Source organism: Toxorhynchites rutilus, chromosome 2 (genome assembly GCF_029784135.1).
Source record: "Toxorhynchites rutilus septentrionalis strain SRP chromosome 2, ASM2978413v1, whole genome shotgun sequence".
Classification (NCBI taxonomy): domain Eukaryota; kingdom Metazoa; phylum Arthropoda; class Insecta; order Diptera; family Culicidae; genus Toxorhynchites; species Toxorhynchites rutilus.
The window spans coordinates 254,301,273-254,325,718 of record NC_073745.1 but is presented as its reverse complement, the minus strand read 5'-3'; the positions used below and the strand labels follow the sequence as shown (position 1 = coordinate 254,325,718).

Sequence of the window (24,446 nt, the reverse complement as noted above, 5' to 3'; positions counted from 1 at the left end):
ATACACAAACATACGCGTTGTTAATTTTTATAAAAAACAGTATTTCTCCGTTGATATATTGGACATCCACCAAGGCTTGCGGTCTTGTCGTTGATGAAATTTATAAAAAAATACAGTGTATATTTTCCATCCGCCATGCAAGGCTATACAAGTTTTAGATCACCACACGGCCATGAACCATGTCTGTCGTAACAATATCGAACAGTAACCCATATTTCGTCATAAGCAGACCCGAAAGCAAATGTAAGTTGTTGAAAATAGAATGAAAATTTTTATTCGATGTTGTTTAAATACTTAGAAGACATAGTCCTGACCCTAACTTAACTATTTTTCTATAAATCTCCTTGCATTTCAGCAAAACAATCTTATCTAGAACAGAAAATAATTATCAGAGACAATTTTTGTTCAAGATTTTTCCTTACCTGCAGAGAATGCAATTGTTCATTAATTGTGAATAACCGTATCCTCTCTTTCGTCTGCAATGATGTCAAGGCAAAAGTACTTATGTGTATGAGTTCCAAACATCATACACACCAGATGGGCCAACAAGAAGGACTGCCGGGCCGCAGGTTGAGTATCGCTTGTCTAACGTCATGTTAGACAATATTGATATATACTAAATATAATAACTTTTCTGTATTAAAACTATGGAAAAATGTCATATGGTGAGTCAAATATTTTTGATGTGATGAATGTTTTACAGATATGTCTGTAAATTTACAAACATATTTGTAAATCTGGCATCTCTGGTGGTCTGAGAATTTATTGCAAGAAATCGCTTGAAAACATGCATGAATTTGCTTGAGAATGAAGTGGATTGAGTCCGCACCACTTAGATTGGTAGTATTTACCAAAAAATTCGTTATATTTACTAATTATTTCTCTCAGTGTAGCTGTCATCATGTTTTCTTCCCACTGAAGCGCAAAAATATTAACGGCAGTGTAGCAACAGTGACGATCCATCGGAAAATGCAAGTATGCTTTTTGTCTGACTCTGTTTATCCCTAAAATTAACGTTACATTCTGCCGCTAGAACGGTTCCAAGCATTTTTTGGCTCATTAATATCATTCAGGAAATATATTGAAAGAAGTTTACCGATGTACTATAAGTGAAAAGTAGTTGATTGAACTATTTCAGAGTTTTCTCATAGAACACGAACGTTGAGGAAACTTGTATGTGTGAGTACACACCATTCCGTTTCGTGGGCATCTCCGATAGTTTTATTTTTTCGAGGTACACGATCGAAAGAAGGCTCTGATCTTGTGCCATACAATTCCCTGAATTCCAATTTCATGTGAACCAATCTTTCTGATTCGCTTTTTTCAACAGCAATACAATAAATGTTAATTTGTGTTATATTTTTATTCGTGCCTTACAGGAGATGAGTTATTCAAAAAGTCAATATTATGAGGTAAAATGGCTCACAGAACACTAGAATGTTTAATTGTTTTAATTGTTCCCACCATTTCAGCCAGGATCCCGGTCACGTAGCCGTGATCGAAAATACCGTCGCGAGTACCGCGAAATGGGAGATAGGTAAGCATCTCAGGGTACTTTTTTTTTTCAAACAAATGTATTAAAATGTAATCCCACAGATACAGCTCGTCATACGGCAGTTCTATGTACGGCACCGGCAGCTCCGGTAGCTATGCTCGACGACCCTCCAAACGGCCATACGAAAGTGCAGGCCGCTATGAATCACACGAATCAACCAGCGCATCGGCAAGCGGTGGCAGCAAATTGGTGCTAGCGGTGTTCAATCTCAGTGTCCACACCACTGAAACGGAACTGTATGATGTATTCTCCAAATTTGGTCCACTGAACAGAGCGAATGTGGTGCTTGATGCAAAGGTTGGTTTGGTTCGTTGGAAATGTTGTAGATAAGTGTTCCCAAATCATGTTGTTGATCAACAGCGCTGTTTCATGAAATTCAGAAAAGTGCTCATCAAAACGTTGGGATACATTAACTTCTATATCGGAAGATTTCAGGATGAAACACTTCGAGTAAGGTGTTTCATCAAAGGCTCTACCGAACAGAATATTTGTTATTTGTTCTCTCCATCCGAATGAAGATTCTCAGTAACTTCCATCTGAAATAAACACTATACAGACAACTATTGGGGGTACAAATAAGTTTTGTACTGAAGATTTGTTTGTGCTTTGAATCATAATTCAGAGACGTTATTTGTATGTACTTCATTTATGTTTATGTATTGTCCGTCGTTAGCTCCGTTAGCTATCTTTTCGCATTATATAGCAACACCATCTTTCGCTATTCCCTCAAAATTTATTTGCACCCTCAATATAAAAAGAATGTAAATTTAAATGCTTTGTATTGTTCATTCGGATGCAATTTATAAGTATTATTTAAACCCGATCGGTTATTGGAAAGTGTGTTAGAAGATTATAAAACTATGCGTCACAAGGCATACAAGAGTACGCAAGTCTTAATTGGCTTGACCATTGGAAACACATCGAAACCCCAAATTTCAACCCGATTGGCAGACAGAAAGTGTTATTAGAAACGCCTATGTTTATAACAAAGGATTCGTAAAACGCGTATTATTGAATTTTTGGTTGATTGTTCATTTAGCACAACATACTGTGGAATCCGAAAAGGAGGGGTGAAATCAAAGTGAATACTCAAACTGCAACATGAGAAGAGAAATGAGCTTGACAAAAACGTGGAAGAAACGAAATTAATGAAGATGGAAGAATAAATTGCAGTGCGATTTTGAAAAAGCAGTGTGAGGAAGAAGAAAGGGTATCGAAATCTGAGAAGTCGACTGAAGATTGTGTGTCCCAAGGAAAAAGAAAAGAAACACACTGAAATCGATACAAAAGACTGATAATAGATGTGAAGAAGATGACGAGAAGAAACGCAATAAACGTGAATCACAAAAAAAATCTAAGAATATGTGTTTTGTGGTCCAACGAAAAGGAAGCCAAGGAAGGAAAGAAGAACCAACAGATGTGTAAAACAGAAGATACGAATGGAAGATATAAGAAGGAAGCAACAAAAAAGTGATTGAAACCCGTGGATTTCCAGCATATGAATGTTTTTATTCGTACCGTAGGATATGAACGAAGTGACATTCATATTTCAAAAAGAAAAAGAAATGCGAAAAGCTCCAAATGAAGCCTATAGAAGAAGAAATTCATACCAAAATCAAAGTTGTGCAGTTTTGTGGTAAAACATGCCACGAATTTCAAGAAATGCCACGAAGACAGTGAATGAAGAACGCAAAATGATTATTTTGCAACACAAGAAGAAAATAGTGACAAGAATTAAACCAATGAATAAACCATGGAAAATTCGGATCACCACAGCGGAGACACACAATACACACGGGAGAACTTGATGAATGCAGGGCTTCACGAGTCGTAAGGTCAGCAGAATGCAAGCGGACAATTTTCGACAAAGGTGGTATATCGTTTCCTGTTCAAGTGATGATAATGCATTTAAGGCTTTTATTTACGGGTACTTTTTCAAATCCAACAGAAGAAGCGCCCCTATCAAACTGAACTGATTCATTCTAAGCATTTTTTAGAAGATTATCGAAAACATGATTGATGTTGTTCGATTACGCTGTTTGTTTTTTGTTGCGAAAAGTGAAATCAATCAATTGATAAAATTGTTTCTCAACCATCTCGACTCGACACATTAACCCCTTAGCATATGATTTAATTCGGTCTCGTATCGAACGATTTCACTACTCTGCTGAGCGTCCTAGCGTCGAATGATATGCAAGTACACCACGGGAGATTGTTGTAGCGTCAATGATAATGGGCCTGATCACGAACGTCACTTCACGATGAAAACGAAATGAATTGTATGCATTTTATTCCGTTTTCACCGTGAAGTGACGTTCGTAATCAGGCCCAATATGTAATGAGTTTTTAGGCAGAAATTTCGAATGAAAATCAACTTCTCCGTATCAAATCAGTGTTCAATTTGAATGGTAAACTTTTTTTTCCAGTGATAAAATAATCTCACAAAAATTGTAGCTGAAGATAATTTTATATTATAACTAGCTGATCCAATGGCAGAACTATTCCTTGATTGATCTTCTAATTGACTTTTTACAATTTCGTTTTAGTATAAATTTCCTGGTACTTCTACCAAAACTCATTATAATATAAAATTATTTTTAGACACAATTCTCGTTCAACATTCTTCAATTGCTTGCAAATAACTTGTTTCTTCATTACATGGAATGTTTGATACAGAAAATATAATAAAATGAAGAAAGCTCAAATCTGACTATTCCTTTCTCGAGTTTTGCGCTTATCAACATTCGTTTTTATTAATATAGTTAGAAGATATTGGAGTGCGTTTTTTCACCTGAAAATCAATTTCCACTTTCGAACAAAGATCAATTACGTTAGCGCAAACATCAAACGTACTCAAGATGTACTTGAAGAACATTTTGGAATTTAATTTTTCGAATTTCCCTATTTTCCTTCAGAGTTTTCCCAAAATTTTGAATTGCTAATATGTTTGCTTGAAATATGTGTAATATTTTTATGGGACCCTCCTTCCAGAGTAAATTCCAGAGAATTTACATTACATTTCTTGTACTCTTAAATCCTCACATTCCAATTTTGGTTACATTTGCTCTAATCATTTTCGAATTATGCAGATATTTGTATTTTGTTTGTATGGGCGCACCGCCTCCTTCCCCTTTCAGAGGGAGGTATGTCAAACCATCAAAGAAACATTTGTCTTACCCAAAAACCCTAACATGCCAAGTTTGGCACCGTTTGCTTGATTAGTTCTGGAGTTATGCAGAAATTTGTGGTTCATTTGTATGGTAGCCCCCTACTAGGAGAGGGGGGAGTAGTGTCGAACCATCATAAAAATATTTCCTGCCACCTAAACTCTCCACGTGTCAAATTTGGTTCCATTTGCTTGATTAGTTCTCGAGTTATGCCTAAATTTTTGTTTCTTTTGTATGACAGACCACCACTCTCTCCCGTAGACTTAAACGTTAAACCACCATTCTAAAAAAATTTAAAAAAAATATAGGGTGTTGTGTTCAAGACACGACCGCATTGTTGACGTAGAACTACGCTGTAGTTTAATTCAAGTCGCTTGTTTATAACTGCGGATATTATTTTAGAATGCTACGAAAATTTTGAAATGACCATCTTTCTGACGATAATTGTTTGATGATTCATTCTTGTGCTCGCAGAATCATACATGCTCGAGATAAGCGCAGCTGTCATCCTTAGTGGAGAAAGTTTTGCTACTGCCAAGCGAAACCAAATCACATACAAAATTCCAGACAAAATTTACTTTCTTGGTGAATAAATAAACGAAATAAACTCCATCTGTTAATTTCAACAACCTCGAAAAGAGTAGCACTGCTTCATTATGATCAAGATTAGCGCAAATGCAATACTAGTTGAAAGCAGTTTTGCGACTGGCACGCGAACCCAAATAAATTAATAACTTATTATAACTTGGTGTTCCCCAAACAATTTTTTGGTGCACAACCTTAGCACCTGCTTCACCATAGCGTCATTTCAATGCATTGATTCAATGTCAAAAGAACCAACGAAGCTTTTATGATGACAGAAAACAAACAATGTCAACTGCTTGGAAAAAGGCCGAATATTTGCCTCAGCAGAGATTTATTACTAATACCCTAGCGCAAATATTTCCTTTACTTGTTTATATTTATCATTATGGCTGAATAATTTGCAACACTAAACAATCGTCAACCATAGCATAAAAAACAGGCGATTGTTGCATAATTACAGGGCCAATAAAAATGGGGTTTCAGCGTAGCGAAAATGCACTATTTTTACGTACGGATTATGAAGCACACACGTACGCACACAAATATCCATATATCGATGGCTTGAAGCAACTTAATATACACACACTCACCTCCGTTTTGTGCTCTTCTCAACAGAAGCCCTTTCTGTTGATATTGCCAGTCTAGATTAGCTTAGCTGTCATTCCTTGTGGAGAGAGTTTTCCTACCGTCATGCGAAACCAAATCACTGACAAGATTCCAGAACATTTATTTTCTAGGTGAGCTGACGATAACCTAGCTTGATGATTATGTTTGCTTGAAATATGTGTAATATTTTTATGGGACCCTCCTTCCAGAGTAAATTCCAGAGAATTTACATTACATTTCTTGTACTCTTAAATCCTCACATTCCAATTTTGGTTACATTTGCTCTAATCATTTTCGAATTATGCAGATATTTGTATTTTGTTTGTATGGGCGCACCGCCTCCTTCCCCTTTCAGAGGGAGGTATGTCAAACCATCAAAGAAACATTTGTCTTACCCAAAAACCCTAACATGCCAAGTTTGGCACCGTTTGCTTGATTAGTTCTGGAGTTATGCAGAAATTTGTGGTTCATTTGTATGGTAGCCCCCTACTAGGAGAGGGGGGAGTAGTGTCGAACCATCATAAAAATATTTCCTGCCACCTAAACTCTCCACGTGTCAAATTTGGTTCCATTTGCTTGATTAGTTCTCGAGTTATGCCTAAATTTTTGTTTCTTTTGTATGACAGACCACCACTCTCTCCCGTAGACTTAAACGTTAAACCACCATTCTAAAAAAATTTAAAAAAAATATAGGGTGTTGTGTTCAAGACACGACCGCATTGTTGACGTAGAACTACGCTGTAGTTTAATTCAAGTCGCTTGTTTATAACTGCGGATATTATTTTAGAATGCTACGAAAATTTTGAAATGACCATCTTTCTGACGATAATTGTTTGATGATTCATTCTTGTGCTCGCAGAATCATACATGCTCGAGATAAGCGCAGCTGTCATCCTTAGTGGAGAAAGTTTTGCTACTGCCAAGCGAAACCAAATCACATACAAAATTCCAGACAAAATTTACTTTCTTGGTGAATAAATAAACGAAATAAACTCCATCTGTTAATTTCAACAACCTCGAAAAGAGTAGCACTGCTTCATTATGATCAAGATTAGCGCAAATGCAATACTAGTTGAAAGCAGTTTTGCGACTGGCACGCGAACCCAAATAAATTAATAACTTATTATAACTTGGTGTTCCCCAAACAATTTTTTGGTGCACAACCTTAGCACCTGCTTCACCATAGCGTCATTTCAATGCATTGATTCAATGTCAAAAGAACCAACGAAGCTTTTATGATGACAGAAAACAAACAATGTCAACTGCTTGGAAAAAGGCCGAATATTTGCCTCAGCAGAGATTTATTACTAATACCCTAGCGCAAATATTTCCTTTACTTGTTTATATTTATCATTATGGCTGAATAATTTGCAACACTAAACAATCGTCAACCATAGCATAAAAAACAGGCGATTGTTGCATAATTACAGGGCCAATAAAAATGGGGTTTCAGCGTAGCGAAAATGCACTATTTTTACGTACGGATTATGAAGCACACACGTACGCACACAAATATCCATATATCGATGGCTTGAAGCAACTTAATATACACACACTCACCTCCGTTTTGTGCTCTTCTCAACAGAAGCCCTTTCTGTTGATATTGCCAGTCTAGATTAGCTTAGCTGTCATTCCTTGTGGAGAGAGTTTTCCTACCGTCATGCGAAACCAAATCACTGACAAGATTCCAGAACATTTATTTTCTAGGTGAGCTGACGATAACCTAGCTTGATGATTCCCCACACAATTGTGTAGCTCAGAACCTTAATCGAGACTGGAAGTTTGCCTTCTTTCCTTGCCTGTTGAATTAGAGAGACTTTCAACTTCTTCAGTTCATTCGTCTCTAACCTTCAAAAAGGCCCTTGAAAAACTTTACTTTATCCATCATAGTACTCCTCCACCCCCATGGCCTTGAGAAAGGCATTCGATCCCTCGCCGTCCAGCTCGCCCAGTAACGATGCTGTACAGTCGATTTCCTCTCGAAGAATGAAAGTTCGCCTCAGCGATATCAACTGTTTATACTCTAGGCAAATATTCCCCTTCGTTCTTCTTCTTTTCCTTTGTTCACGGAGACTTACGTCTTACGATTTCCCTTCCGTTGATCGTCGATAAGTTGCTCGTTATAGACAGCTCTGTTCGGGAAAGCGCACAAATGGACAGAACGAATATATGAGGAAATGGGAATGCTTCCCATTTTCATCAATTTAAACCATATGCAGACTATGGGATTGTAATGTATAGCATAACGAACAAATCTTAGGGAATTTCCGATTCGTTTGGTATGTAAATCGCCAAATTCGTTCGTGGCAAAAATAGTTATAACCGTTATATTTATTTCATAAAAACGTGACCTGTTTTCTGATTTGACGCCCTTAATGAAAGACGTAGTTCTACGTCAAAAGAAAAAAGTATTTTTTTCATTCATTCAATTCACTATGCTTGATTTCTAAATTCAGCTAATATTACGTTCTTTTCCCGCGGGGCAAAACGTCACATTCTGGTGAGAGTACATTAGGGTGCCAATGAACGTATGGGAAAAAGTCGACCCTAAAGTTTCAAAAAATTACCCTGTACAAAATGTTCACCACCTCGAAAAAACACCCTCTGTCAAATTTCAGCTCAATCGGACTTAAGGGAGAGTGGAGCAAAGCAATTAAAGTTTGAGTTTTTTTTGAAAATCGAAAAATCACCCAAGGGGGGAGTAAAGAAAATCGGGGTTTACGATTTTTCTTTGATGCCAAATGTCTTAAAATTGCATGAAACGTCAAGATCTAGTGTCATCTCGAAAAAATATTTTTTGTCAAAAATCGGCACAATTTTCACAGGCCTCTTTTGTGGCTAACTTCTGACTACCTAGCTCGTTCGCCATGGACAAAAACAGGAGGTAGTCACTTGGTGCAAGGTCCGGACTATACGGCGGATACAAAAGAACCTCCCATCCGAGCTCCCGGAGCTTCTGGCGCGTCACCAAAGAAGTGTGTGGCCTGGCGTTGTCCTGATGGAAGACAATGCGGCCTCTGTTTATCAAAGATGGCCTCTTCTTCATGAGTGCTACCTTCAAGCGGTCCAGTTGTTGGCAGTACAGGTCCGAATTGAGCGTTTGGCCATAGCGAAGCAGCTCATTATAGATTATTCCTTGACCAAGGATGGAAAACAAGGGAGCATGATGTGATTTACGATTAATCGCAAATTGCACAGATCGCAATCTGTGCAAACTGCGACTAACTATTAATCCTCACCCATCATAACCAAATGATTTTCTCTTGGTAACTCTGAGTTGACCAAAGCATTGCTAGACTGAAACTAGATCGAATAATTGAGTTACTCTCCTTCCTCGTTTTGTTTTCAACTCCTAACAAGAATTTGCTCCATGGGAATGAGTGTCTCTATGACGTACGCTTAACGATTCTCGCTCTCTCGTCCGGGCGTTCAATTTTCCTTTCATAGCGCGTTTACTTCGATGAAACTGGGTAAAATAAAAAAAATGCGCTACAGCAGATAGGACGACTTTAATGTTTCATGTTTCACAGAGGATTTCTCAGATGGTGTTTAAATTAATCAAGAGACTACAAACAATAATCCCCCTCAAATCACTAATTTTATGAGTTAATGTAAATGCGTTATTGGCCAAGGCTATTACGACATCGAACACGTGGTCTTGCGAGATATATTTTTCCGCCAGCCCAAATACAGACCTCTTCTTTCGGGCCCGAGTAAACTGGTGGCTAGAAAAGACCTTGATTACCTTGAATTAATCAAAAAACATAAATTAGCGCAAATATGTCAACATGTGTTTTTTTGTGTAAGCACGTAAATATTTGCTCATAATTATTTTTGGATTGTGGAACTCTACATAATTTGTATGCAGATAGACTATCCACAGTTTGTGGGGGGGAATACTCATACAACTCAAATGGATGATGATTATCTGTTATCACAAAGCTGAAATTTTTTTTGACGTTTTGTTTTACTATTGATTCATTCAAAAAAAAAGCTTTATTTTTGAATGTTTTCTTATCCTGAGACTGGCTCACCATATTGCACTGCTACTAAAACCGTAGGCTAACTTCAAGGATATTTTTTATTCATTTTCGGCGAATAATCAATAGAGTGCCGTGTTATGAAACATCAGAATAATAGCAAAAACAATATTACGATCATAAGGTGTTGGACAGGTTATTCCAGACGACATTGGAATATATTCCATCTGATCATCTTTAGAAAGGTTAATGACCTTCAAAGGATAAATTTATCTTGGGCACATTGAATTGATGTTCATGACTTCCAGTCGGACGTTTATTCGCTCTGATAATAATTGTGTGGTCCTCACAAAGCATATATTCCAATGCCGTCAGTTCACTGAAATTATTCGCATACCGTTTGATGATAAGGTAGTATGTTGATAATCATTTGCTGCGATACCTAGTGTTCCAACAGTATTCATTCGACAATATGAAGACTGAATACCTGAAATTAACCAGATTCAACCATGCAAATCTGCAGTCAAAGCAGTATGTACACTTGAGAGATGCAACAAGTTTGAAGGGATATAAAAAAAACATTAGTCGTTCGATAAATCTACTGCCACATATGTCGGAAGTCCACGATACATGAATATCATACGTCCACACTATTTCATTACATTTATTCGCAACGAAGAACGTAACCACACAGAATTGAATTAATCAAATATGTGATCCGTTTTATCTACAAAATAAAAAAGGGTCTGAAATTCAATCGAATTCGAAAGGTGTTTCGTGAAGTCACTAATTGAATTACTTTTGGAAAAATTATTTGGAGAGAAATGTGAATGTTCAGAATTATTGGAATCTAAAAACGATTTTGGGCGGGATGAGATTCGCCCAAATCTGCTGGTAATAAAATCAATCAATTGCATCCATTACCCGTCTGCTGTTTATCGGGCGGGAGACGACAGCAAAATAAAATCGACACGAGACTGAGTCAGCCACTCACTGTGGTCTGTGCAATTCGCGTTGACGGCGGAATGGTGTCGACATCTGGATACGATATTAGTTTGTATGAGGTCAACTATTCTCTATCAGATTAGTCGACCCTAAGGCAGTTTTAAATTGCTAAAATTTGAATGAAATTTTTTTCTTTCCGTTATTTGCCTTCTATAAGTACGCTGTTCTGACCCCATTTTAAACTATTTTCTATCAATTTTCAGATATTCTCACCAAAACTTGCCATTATAATACAAAATTATCTTTAAACACAATTTGTGTATGATATTTTTTTACTACTTGCAAGCAAAAGTGATTTTAGTTTACCTAGAGTACTAATTTGGTTTGGTAAAAATAATTTTCATTCATAATTTTTATTTTAAAAGCACGTTCATTTCTTTTGCAAACCCATATTGTCATGCCTGCTCCCCCATTTCGTAATACGAAGCTCAATGCCGTCAACGCGGATAGAGAATTAAAAATCCCTCGATGAGTGTCGCAAGATTTCAGAAACTTTCCGATCAAGAACTCATCATCCGCTCTATGGAATGGGATTAATCGTTTGTGGCTTGCACTCACGATAAAACTTGAGTAGTAGAAGTAATGCTTCGAGAGTGCAAGCAGTGGGGATTCCGCTTTCATATTGCTTTTTTGAGATCTTGGTAGCTCACCGTTCCAAGTATTCTCTCTGGGCCTTATTCCCGTATCCACTTACACTTACGTTTCCACTACGCTTACATCTCACTTCACTTTTTTGCGTTTCCACCGATCGTGAAGTGTAAAATTGAACTTCGTGTAGAATGTGGAGTGGATACCAAAATGACCTTGTGTTCATTTCCGATGTCGTTTCTAATGGCGCGTTTACATTTGGGAGATCTATAGCTATAGATGGATTTATTCACACGAAAATAGATGTAAACGGGTGAGAATATATATGATACACTTCTTCGAGGTATATATAACCACTATGAATAGAATAAATTCAGGCATATGTAAACGCTGGTGAATTTCTCTTTGGTGAGAAATCACTAAAGTTGGATGCAGTTCTACTTTAGGTGAATAAATTCACCGAAAATATGAATATATTCAGTATATAAGTTCGCGTTAGTGTAAACGTTGATACGATTTCTATAAATCTCATCCTATTTTTTCACATGAATATATCACTAATTTATACCCACCATAATAGAAACGTCAGTTGTATTTTGTTTTGTTTATCCTCGAGTTGTGTCGATACACCCAGAAAATGGATTACTAAAAAAAAGCTTCGAAATCTTTTGTAATTCAAACAGTACATATTTTCTGTAAATATTACCAATCGTTTGTAAAATGAATGTCAGATGCAATACACATCCCTACCAACGATTGATTCATTTTACTTCGCGGTGTTAGTAACTTTTACGATTGTCATTACTGGCAACCGCGAAGAAAATAAATTTATTAGCCTAATTACCGAGTTGTTAATTGAGTTGCAAGGCACTACTTTCCGATATTGATTTCATCACAGAAGAAGGTCGTATTAACTCAGATTCGGGATAGGTAAGTAATATTCGTGAAAATCAATTCAATTTATGTTCTTTAATTGATATTTATACATATTGGATAGCAATGATTTGTGCTCGTCTGCTGCGGGAGAACTTCAATAGTAAGGAATCTGGGTATTTCGATACACAAAAACGAGCCCTGTCGAGTCCTAGTTCTACCTGTTGGATTCGGTCAAGGACAACTTCATAAACGTTTTGCAGACGATTGTGATCGGTGGTTCAATCAATTAGATGTTTTCCGGATTCGTCACGACGCAGGTTCCGTATCCTGCGCGTCAAGTCAATGTTGCAACGGGGCATAAAGCTAGCTTCACTTAATGCCATCTGGGTTTCGTCAGTTTCATGATATCTCCCGAATGTGTTTGGCTGAGAAGTAATTACAAGCTGGTCCTGGGAGAGGGTAATGGTGAGAATTGAGTAGTCTGTCGTAGCTATTCATAGTAATAACTGTGTATTTTTTCCTAATTTGTAGCCATGGATCAGACCCAATCGAACAGGATCAGATGTCAATAGTTTAGATAGTTCAATAAATAATTTAGATAGTTCAATAAATATTTTAAATAGTTCAGATAGTTCAATAAATGAATAAAGATGCATACAAAAGCTCAATAAATTCATAACAATATATGCATAAAGGTAGGGTTAATATAACATGTTGTATATGTTAAACGAACGTTGAACCGACTGCTTATACTGGGTTATACTGGCCGATTTGACATCATATCGTGTAATATGTACGAAGAATTCGTATTGCAAACATTTATTAAATATTGGTAATATTTACCAAAAAGCTCGTTATATATACCAACTTTTCGGGAGAGTGTATGACTGTTTACACAAAAGAGAGCATGAAGTGTAAATCAGAATAACATCGGTGGATGAACTCGGTGTATTGATAATGAATTCTACCAAATGTTTACAGTGGCGTGTATTCCGGAATAAGGTTGTACTCACTACACATTGTTTTCACGTGTAGTGTATTCGGGAATAAGGCCCACTGTGTACATATGAAGAATAAAAGAGCCTCGCCTGCTGGGGGTGATTTAAAAACATCCGACTAGAGGGATATACTTATTCATTGATCGTTGAATGTGATTTTTTACCATCCCTGTCCTTGACAATCCCACCAAACACACAGCAGAACCTTCCTGGCCGTTAATGAGGGCTTGGCCACCGTCTGAGCCGCTTCTGCGGGCTTCGACCACGACCGTTTGCGCTTCACGTTGTCGTAAGTGACCCACTTTTCATCGCCAGTCACCATCCGCTTCAGAAACGGGTCGATTTTGTTGCGATTCAGCAGCGATTCACATGCGTCGATACGGTCAAAGATGTTTTTTTGCGTCAACGTGAGTGGCACCCATACATCGAGCTTCTTTGTGAATCCAAGCTTCTTCAAATGGTTAATAACGGTTTGATGACTTATCCCCAGCTCTTGACCGATGCTACGGCTGCTACTATGCCGTTCTTTCTCGGCTAATTCAGCGATTTTGTCGCAATTTTCGACGACAGGCCTTCCGGAGCGTGGCGCATCTTCGACGACCTCTACACCAGAACGAAAACGTTGAAACCATCGTTGTGCGGTGGAAATGGAAACTGTATCGGGTCCATAAACTGCACAAATTTTATTGGCAGCTTGAGATGCATTTTTGTCTTTGTCATAGTAGTACTGTAAAAATATGTCGGATTTTCTCTTTATTTTGCTCCATATTTGTGACACTATAACTCACGAACGACTTAACCAAACAAAACACTGTCAAGGACTATAGCGCGGAAAAATACCTTTCCAACAAGCTATAGTATGACTCGATACAATGAATACAACTAGAACTACGCGCTTACAACGACACCTCGCGGAAATACCGCAGGACTTTTTTGACAGACTAATATGAGTGTTTTTGAAAACCAAAAAATCAACGGAAATCTGGGTTTTGAAAAAAAAGTTGTTGCCAAATGTCTTAAATTTGCATGATACTTCGAGATTGACAGTTATCTCAAAAAAACAATTTTTTTTGTCAAAAATCGATTTTCAGGCGGAAAAACGATCAAGTGCCAAAAAACTTTTTTTTTGACAAAAAAAAATTCTAGATAACTGTAAATCTCGACAAGTAATGCAATTTTAAGATATTTGGCATAATTTTTATTTTTGAAAACCTCGATTTTCGGTGTTTTTTTGTTTTTCAAAAAAAACTCAAATTTTATCGTTTGTGGCACCAGTAAAGTCCGAATGAGCTAAAATTTTACATAGGGTATATTATCGTGCAAATCAACATTTCGTAGCAAGTTCCGAATGAAAAATCTATCTAACTATTTTTATTGGAACCCAAATCCATACTTTTCGTTTCGTCTTCCGAAAAAAAAATGTCCCAGAGTCGATTTTTGACAAAAATTTTTTTTTCGAGATGACACTAGATCTCGACGTTTCCTGCAATTTTAAGACATTTGGCTTCAAAAAAAATTCTCCAAAACCCCGATTTTTCGATTTTCAAGAATCTCAAACTTTTACCGGCTTGCGCCACTCTCCTTTAACCCTTTCGTCGCCCCGTCGCCCACATATGGGTGACACTTTCCACGTTCAAATTTAAAAGGATTTTCAAAAGGAATTTGACAGCATAGGCACCTAAATGTAACTATAGGGTATGTAGAAAAATAATAAAATCATAATCATATTAATGTAATGTTTATACTATACTTTTTATCAATTTATAGTACAGAAGGTTTGTACTGACGTTGTTTGCGAAACCCGCATAATGTGCCTTTGGCATGTGCTATTGTTGTCAATTCGTCTTCAAATAGAAATCATCCGCAAAACTCAAAAGCAGCGCATTGGGCGACGAACGTGTTAAGTCCGATTAAGCTGATTCTTTGCATAGGATGTTTTTTCGAGGTGGTAAACATTTTTATGGGGTAACTTTTTTAAATTCGAGATGACCATTTTCATTGGCACCTCAGAGTACATACACTGATGGACACAAAAAAAAGTGGATGGGTCTGGGTCTAGGGGCTCGAACGGGATCTTGACATAGGACAGGGTGTCGCCTACTTTGAAAAACTTGAAAATCAGGAAATATCAGGGAATTTCGACATCAATCTGGAAAAAAAATTAAATACCGCTACTTAGAAATTTGGTTATTGCAGTACAGGTAAACTTCGATATAACGTGCGTTTCACTTTCAAAATTGTACGTTGTATCGAACGTTATATCGAAGCATAATAAAGTACTCACAAACGGCGTAATAAAATGAGGTTTATGATGATGGTTTGCTTTTTCCCGAATTCAAAATCTGAGCTCGGTGAAACTTTGTAAGGTGTACCTTGTCGTTGGTTTTGACGAGTCTTTGAACTCAACTACAGAGATACTGTAGATGGATGTGAATGTCAGATTTTGGGATGAAGAAGAGATTTAGGTGATGAATCGCCAAAATTTTACAACAGACAAATCTTTAAATTTCTTCTAGGACGCAAAGCACTGGTTTCAAAGATTATGAAGCATTGGTGTATCCTTGGTCTTTCCGTCATCAATTCCGTTAAAGAATTGATCAGTGGAGCTCCAGCAGAATTAACACTGAAACAATATTGATAGGAACAAAAGCAACAAATTTGCTGACCATGATCCGAAAAAAGAATGACTGGAGCATTTTTGGAAAGCATAGGTTTACGAAACATTTTACCAAAAATAGTAACCTGTCTCTCGTGTGGAAACGTTGAGAGGACTTTTCCATTAATACCGAATGTTTTTTTATGAACTTCTAGGTCGTCGTTTAACTCAATAAAAAATTACAAACAAATATTTTATTGGAAGATATCGTCAGACGTTCTAAAATTTCATTGTATAAGCAAATTAAATGTTTTAGGAACTACAGCTAAAGTACGAGTAGAGAATTCGAATACCAGTCTATATCTGGATTTTTTCTGAAAAATTACTGGAAATCAGAGAATATCAGGGATTTTTTTTCGAGTTTTGAGTCGACACCTTGTAGGAATGTGATTATGTGTAGTTGTTACATTTGAAATGAGTTTTTTCAGGGTTCAAAACTGGTATTTTTTCTTTTTCGGTACATTAAATGGAAGCCCTGAAAAAACCGTTTCTTAACTTATAATATAAGCCAAAGTCAAATATATATATATATATATATATATATATATATATATATATATATATATATATATATATATATATATATATATATATATATATATATATATATATATATATATATATATATATATATATATATATATATATATATATATATATATATATATATATATATATATATATATATATTATAGATAAAAATTGGTGGGTTATATCAATGATATAATCGCAAAGTTGACGTGGGACTACCGTTATCTTAGTAAACATTTGTTTGTATTGATTAAATTATTGTTTGAATGAAACAACTTTCAAATTTAATTGAATTCAACATATTTGCTGTGTAAGTTAAGAATTTGGACAAACGCCATGTAATGTAGGGCACCTTGGTTTTGATGGCTGTTGGGCCAATCAAAACGAGATAGGGCGTTTAGTATGCGCTAGACATTTTACAGCTATTCAATTGCTTATCTCAGCAAAAAGAACATTTTATTAATTGTGATAGATACGTAGAAATATTTCCTATCATCTTTTCGATCTATTAACAAATATTCGAGTTATAAGCATTCAAAATCTTTAATTTTTTCGTGCATGTTCTGTTTCATTTTACCTCCCATATATTCCGGTTAGACGTAGTCTCACGTCAAAATAGCATTTCTCCTTCGTTGCCACGTTGTCCGGAACGTTGTTTATAGGGGGTTGTAATAACTTTATAGCCAGGTGATATATATTAGGTATCATATAGCCATTAGTACTCTCTCGGGAATTTCGTGTAGCTACTCAAGTGAGCTGATCACGTTGGGTGCTAAGTTCCGCTTATGTATAGGAAAGGGAAAGGATAATGAGCAAGTGCATTCGAGAAAGTGAAGCCGGCTTATAAGGAAGACATACATGTATGAGGATCGCTACTACATAAGCTATCATAATCTGACATGCGTGAGTTTACCCTTCCGAACCTCTAAATCAGCAACCAGTTAATTTCTTCATTTGCATTTTTTACATTACCAAACAACATGCTCGATTCATGATAGCCTGGACCAACATTACATAAATTGTTAGTAGCAAGACCTACACGATAAAACCGTGATATGAGCACGTATGTTGGCTGGACAACATACAAGTACAACAAGTGATAAATTACCAGCAAATGGAAAATAATTCATAATACCCATCGAATAACATTGTGAACTAACGTGGTTAGTGCAATCGAAAAAACATACCCATTTTAATCGTCAAATTGTTTAACTATTTTACTATTTTCTGTTCGAGTTTCAAGCAAAAAAAAAAACAAAAATGTCTTTTGTTCCTAAATAGGTACTTTTAGGATGACATAAAAAATCCAATTCATGGTTTATTAAAAAAAAATATAAAAACGAATAATTATTGGTAAATATGACCCCCTTTGGTCTCGATAAACAACTGACAACGCTTCGGTATACTCTCCATGAGGTTCTGGAGCCAAGCCTGGACCCAAGCCTTCTTCAACGCAGCAAAATAGTTGTATCGGGTCGTAACGTTAGTTTTCTCCACCTTGTTGTCGAAAATCGTCTATAAACTCTCAATAGAATTCAAGTCGGGAGAGACGAATGAACTCTCAGAGTTTAAAGTCTCTCTAATTCAATATCTTCCTTCCTTCCTTCAAGTCGGGGCTTTGAGTTGGCCACACCATTGGTTTGATTCGGGTCGATCGGAAGAATGCTGTTTTCTTCACAGTATGCTTCGGGTCAATATTTTGCTGAAAGGTGTAATTATCCTCCAGCCCTATTTTCAGCATGGATTCTTCCAAGTTCTCGCACGAATTGTCGATGTAACCATCGACATCGACATCGACATTGCTCGAACTTGGACTCATCCGATCGCTTTCAGAACTCTAGCGGCTTGTTGACATGGTCCCCCCGCCAGCTGTTTTTTTTTTTCTGTTGGTGTTGCTGATCATCGGTCACTTTTTGGTGGAGTAGATTTTCAGGTCTCGTTCTACCAAGCTTCGTCGAATGGTGCGATTGGAAATGTTAAGATCCAACCTTCTTTACTTCCCGGATGACCTGTGTTGGGATTTACTTTTTTTTTCCGGATGCTTCCTCAGCGTCAAAACACGTCATTACGCACGAAAAGTTGACTAAACAGCTACGAATATTATGTTTGCGTCAGATGTAAACAACCAGCTATAAAAATCAAAAACACGGTACAAAAAATTCACACAAGTGGATTTTTTCATACCCTAAGGGTGGGTTTAGACTAGTGATATATTCATGTGAAGAAATATGATGAGATTTATAGAAATCGCATTAACCGTTTACACTAGCGTGAACTTCTATAATGAATATATTCATATTTTCGGTGAATTTATTCACCTGAAGTAGAACTGCATCCAACTTTAGTGATTTCTCACCAGTGAGAAATTCACAAGCGTTTACATATGCTGAATTTATTCAAGTTATATATACCTCGAATAAGTGTATCATATTTATTCTCACCCGTTTACACCTATTTTCACGTGAATAAATCCATCTATAGCTATAGATCTCCCTAATGTAAACCCGCCATAAAAGTACCCAGAGGGTCCAAAACCTCTAAAGAAAATGGTTGTAATAGTTGTTATCTATGGTGATTATGCAAAAAGAGAAATGGATAAGGCTAAGGTTACTTTGGATAGGAGTACGCACGAAAATTTGATTGTACGAATAGAAACAAACCATTTTGTTCTATAGAAGCTGACGAATACGAACGAAGCAAGGGAGAAGCAATGTAACCACACCAATACAACTCAATGTGGTTGTTTAGCTTCACTATTGCATACAATTCGTACGACCACTTTTCTGCATCCAGTGTCACCGCCGCCTAAAGCGCGATTCACATACAACATCCACGTCACGTTGCGTCAATTATTCTTCCATGCAATTCCTATTGAAGCATTCACATACACCAGCCACGGCAAGTCGAAGTTCCCGTTGCCGGTGTATGTGAATGTTCGCATAAGAACTGCTTGGAAGAATAATTGACGCAACGTGACGGGACGGAACGTGACGTGGATGTTGTATGTGAATCGCACTTAAACCACCTTTAACAACTTTCCCTTACTTGATAACCACTTGGGAACCAAGCTATATAGGCGACCCTTCTGGCCTTCGGGCGGCGAATATCATACTAACATTCCTTCCATTTCTCTGACTGTTTAAAACACGATTCGCCGAAACTTGCAAATTGAGAATGATTTGCTACTCCCAAACATCATTCGGTCTATTCTTTGTGCAATTTCGCTGTACAGTCTACCCAAGCTCAAGCTGAGCACTTGTTCTATAGTTGCTTCGCAATAAAACAGTTGATATTAATAACAAAAATGTCTACTGTTATTGAGTTACACCAACTATAAAAATCTCATTGAGATATCTCTGCAGTCTTAGGCAAGTAGATCTATCCTTTTATAGAATGCCTTAGTGGTAAAAAATGCACGAAAAGATGATCAAGCAATAGAATCGCAACTAATTTTTAAAAATTTTATGAGAAAATTATCCAAGCATAATATTTAATTGATGATACTGAGTTGATAATTTCGTGTAATTGTTACCAGTTGAGAACTTTGACTGAAAGCTTTGCACAGTGGCGATATCGTAACCAATGCGGTACATCCGAGGTGCGATTATTGCTAGTTGACAAAAAAAACTTTGACTGAAAATGTTGGTTCACAGCTTCTGCGGAGTGGGTACATAATGTAGAAAATAAATTTTTGTTTGAAATTTCTAGATTTTTACATTGTTCCATAGTTTCCATGTTTATGTGAAAGATCTAGATGTCTTCGCCGATGTCATATTAATCAATATGAATTCACATTTCGTTTGTCTCATGTAGCAACATTTCCAGTTCCACTTGAATTTTTACACTTACTAACACTGCAATTTCTCCTCCTTGTCTCCCATTTAGACCGGCCGTTCACGAGGCTTCGGGTTCGTATACTTCGACAGCGTCGAGGACGCAAAAGTTGCCCATGCGCAGGCGAATGGCATCGAAATCGGTGATCGGCGAATTCGGGTGGACTATTCCGCCACAGACAAGCCACACGATCCAACGCCCGGGGTGTACTACGGCAAAGTGAGCTACCCTAGGGGTGGGGGTCATCCGCTGGGACCACCGGCCCCCGTTGCAGACAATATGGCACCTCAGCCATACTCCAGTAGTGGTGGAGGCTACTATCACTGTCGGGCGTGTGAAATAGAAGCTCGCGAACGTGAGAGATGGGAGCGAGAAGCAAGACGGTATGATAGCGGGTGAGTTGGTTCTCATAAGCTGTAAGCACCAATCATCTTTACAGCCCCTTTATTCACAGTGAACAGTACTACTACCAAGACAAATACGCTCCATCAGAACCACGTTCTCGGGATCGTTCAGCAATGTCCAGATCCCGGAGTGAATACTACAGAGGTGGTGCGAGCGTTCGCTGACGGTAGCCAACGGACATGGGCATCCAATTCAGACAAGCAAACATGCTAAAATAATATCAGATAATGTTTCAAAACTATTTCTTTTTCCCCCCATATGTTGCATCTTTACTGTCCTTGTGAATGTTTAAGTTTTTTACATTACTTTACTCCTTCATGACCATTTTTTTACATTTTATCAAGAGAAGCATACAAAGCAACAAAAATACCCATAAAGCTTCACATTCAAATATTATTTTGACCAGGTGATTCGATAATTAATGCTAAGAAACCTCTGTATGAAATATCAAATTGTCATAAATATACATAATCATCAGACTTTTACTGTTTATAGGGTAGACTTTTATTTAAGCCACTGCTGCAGCGGACCTTCTTTACAGCGCAACTCGTGGGACTTCAATGATTCATCCTTACAAACGAAACTTTTTGGGTTCCGGCAGTCCGGAATCTCTAAACTCCAAATACGTTGGAAATCTGAGGTCATCTGGGACTAGTGGCGCCAAATTTGTGGTTTCACACAAAGTTCAAAGAGACGTTTTCAGGGATTCTGGTAAAGAGCAGATTCTACGCGGCAAACCTTCGAAATTCACGAAGCTTGGCAATCTGGCAGCTTCTGAGCCAAGTGGGACCAACTCAGGTGCTAACGGAAGAGGTTTAGGAACTTCGATCAAGCTTTGTGAAAAATATTCCGACTCTTCCAAATGAACCAAACGAGCGGTCAGAAGTGTCGAGCGTGCTATCTAGGAGGTTCATCAAAGACGCTAAGGATCTAGCTCTAATTCAAGATCCTTGGGTCCACGAAGGAAGAATACTCGGTATCCAAAAAGGTTCGTGTAAATTATTCTACGATAACAAGCATGACTCCCCGAGAACTGCTATCTTAGTTAATGCAAATATTTAATGCATATAACAGGGTTCATTAAACGTTCAGAATTAAAATACCAACCGCCAATTCCTGAGAAAATACACAACTGGCACGTTTCGGATGTCCGATCACAGACTCATTTTTTTTTTTAATGGTGGCTTGTCAGTACATAGAGAACATCGTGATCCGAAAAAAAACAACTGGAAACGGTGTTCACTTGAACTCGAGTCAAAAATTCTCAATGCAAGAATAAGGTCGATTCAATAGCTTGAATCAACTTCAAAGGAATTAAACGAGACGATAGCCTCTGTCTATAACAGTAATTCTCCACTAGAGAGACTTTCTTCGACAACAAACGTTCCTTGGTGAAACAAACGGTATAACAGTGCAGGAAATGTCCAACAGAGCTAAAATAACTTCGAACTGGTCACAAGGAGAGCCTTAACCGAAAATAGCAGAGAACTAAAACGATCTAAACGAAAATCCTAGGTAAATAACTGCGAAAGCATTCGAAGTACCCCTTGGTTCCCTTGAAAAGGACGACGGTTCGTTCACAAAATCTTCCACAGAAATATGAGACTTACTGATGGCTTCCGGGGATCTACATCTGTTCATTCTGATACATGTACTAAAGGGTGTATCACATCAAATTGCATCACGGAAAAACGCTGTAGAAATTTAATTTTTAGGAATTATATCTTCAGCTTTCGCTTATAATCAGATAAGAGTGTATAGATCACGTTGGCCATGCTTCACTGTCAATTTTTCGTAAATTTGGAAAAATGTCGTCGAACGAAAAAGAGCGTCGTGAATTAATCCTGTGCACTCATTTCGAGAATCCGGAGTTGTCACATCGGGACATCGGTAAGATGCTGAGAATCGTCCAATCCACGGTCAGCAGAGTACTAAAACGATACTTCGAGAACCTAACCATCGACCGGAAGGTGAAGAACGGCAAAAATGGATGCTCCGTCAGTGAAAAAGATCACAAGCGCGTAGTTAAGCAGTTTAGACGTGATCCGAGAAGTTCGGTCCGGGATGTCGCCAATAAGCTGAATTTGTCAAGTTCATTCGTCCAGCGGACCAAGCAGCGGGAGGACCTGCGTACATACAAGGTTCAGAAGGCTCCTAACCGCGACGAAAGGCAAAACATGGTGGGGAAGACGCGAGCCCGGAAGCTGTACACCGAAATGCTGACGAAGCCGCATTGCCTGGTAATGAACGACGAAACTTTATTACAATTTGTCCGCAAACACTTCGTTCTCAAACAGTTCGTTTCCAAACAGTTCACTCTCAATCAGTTCTTTCCCATACAGTTCACTCGCAAACAGTTCGTTCACAAACAGTTCACTCGCAAACCGTTCTTACGGAATTAGTTCGTTCACAAACCGTTCGCTCGCAATCAGTTCGTTTGGAGAACTATCGTTCTTTGAAAAAGAACGACCGCTCGTTCACTCTTTTCGGCGAACTAGTTCTTTCGTACCGTTCGTGAACGGTTTGCCCATCTCTAGTCACAAACGCTTTCACGTCACTTACACTCCACTTAATCTTTTTGGGCCTGATTCTCGAATACACTTCACGGTGGAAACGGAATAAACAGCACGCCATTGAACTACGTTTAACGAGTTAGTGAAGTGTCGAAGATAATAATGAGTTTTCAGGCAGAATGAGCACTTTACAAATCAAAAATCATTAATGAAAATGAACTGCTTCGTATCAAACTGGTATTCAATGTGAGTGGAAAACTTTGTTTTCTTCATGTGATATAATAATCTTATACAAAAATTTCATCTGAAGATAATCTGATATTATAATGATAAGTTTAGTGGGAAACAAATCTCGTATCCAGATGCCGACACAGTATCGTTGTCATCGCGGATACGTTTCATTCCGTTTCCACCGTGAAGTGTATTCGAAGTGTATTTGAGAATCAGGCCCTTTGTGTCTATCATCATTGTCACGGACAGTTGCGTGTAAAAATAAACTCCGTGAAGTGAAAGAGTTCATTCCCGTTTATAAAAGACATGTCAGTTGCATAATTAAGGGCGTTTGAAAGTTATGTCGGTTGCATAATTTCGGACGTTCGAACGTTATGTAAGCAAAATTAATAAGTGTATGAGATAATATTCCATTTAATTGAACGTATGTTTTGAACCTACGTCAAAGCGGACTTTCGTCAGCTGCCGGGCCTGTTGTTCTTCTCCGCAGAGGACAAATTCAGCGTTCCGGAGGAGATTCGCAAGCAGAAACTATCCAAGTTTGCCAAAAAGTACATGGTGTGGCAAGCGATCTGCTCTTGCGAAAAGCGGAGCGCCCCCTTCGTGATGACCGGCACGGTAAACGGGCAGGTTTTCCTTAAGGGCCTACAGTAGCGCTTACTACCACTATTGAAGCAGCACGAGGGCCCGACCATCTTCTGGCCGGATCTCGCTTCGTGTCACTATTCAAAGGACGTGTTGGAGTGGTACGAAGCCAACGGGGTCACCTTCGTGCCAAAGGAAATGAACCCACCCAACGCGCCGGAGCTTCGCCCAATAGAGAAATTTTGGGTGATTATGAAGCAGGCCCTCCGGAAGAACCCAAAAGTTGTCAAATCGGAGGCGGACTTCAAGAGAAAATGGATTTCTGTTCAAA

The 24,446-nt window shown here is 37.9% G+C and overlaps 1 protein-coding gene and 1 pseudogene across 6 annotated transcripts; both read left to right on the top strand.

The window, feature by feature from the left end:
* The first annotated feature begins 918 nt into the window (after window positions 1-918).
* Window positions 919-21,278, top strand: LOC129768643 (transformer-2 protein homolog alpha-like). Of its 6 annotated transcripts, none has more exons than XM_055770412.1 (6): window positions 919-975; window positions 1,380-1,412; window positions 1,473-1,537; window positions 1,597-1,852; window positions 20,433-20,776; window positions 20,821-21,278. In XM_055770412.1, exons 1-6 carry the CDS (start codon window positions 970-972, stop codon window positions 20,948-20,950), a joined length of 834 nt encoding a protein of 277 aa, XP_055626387.1. In that variant the 5' UTR covers window positions 919-969; the 3' UTR covers window positions 20,951-21,278. The 6 variants fall into 6 exon arrangements, with proteins under 6 accessions (XP_055626387.1, XP_055626391.1, XP_055626389.1 ...); XM_055770416.1 differs by having other exon boundaries at window positions 920-975; window positions 20,836-21,278; XM_055770414.1 differs by having other exon boundaries at window positions 924-971.
* LOC129772118 (U4 spliceosomal RNA) lies at window positions 20,101-20,259 on the top strand (annotated as a pseudogene).
* Window positions 21,279-24,446: the final 3,168 nt, after the last annotated feature.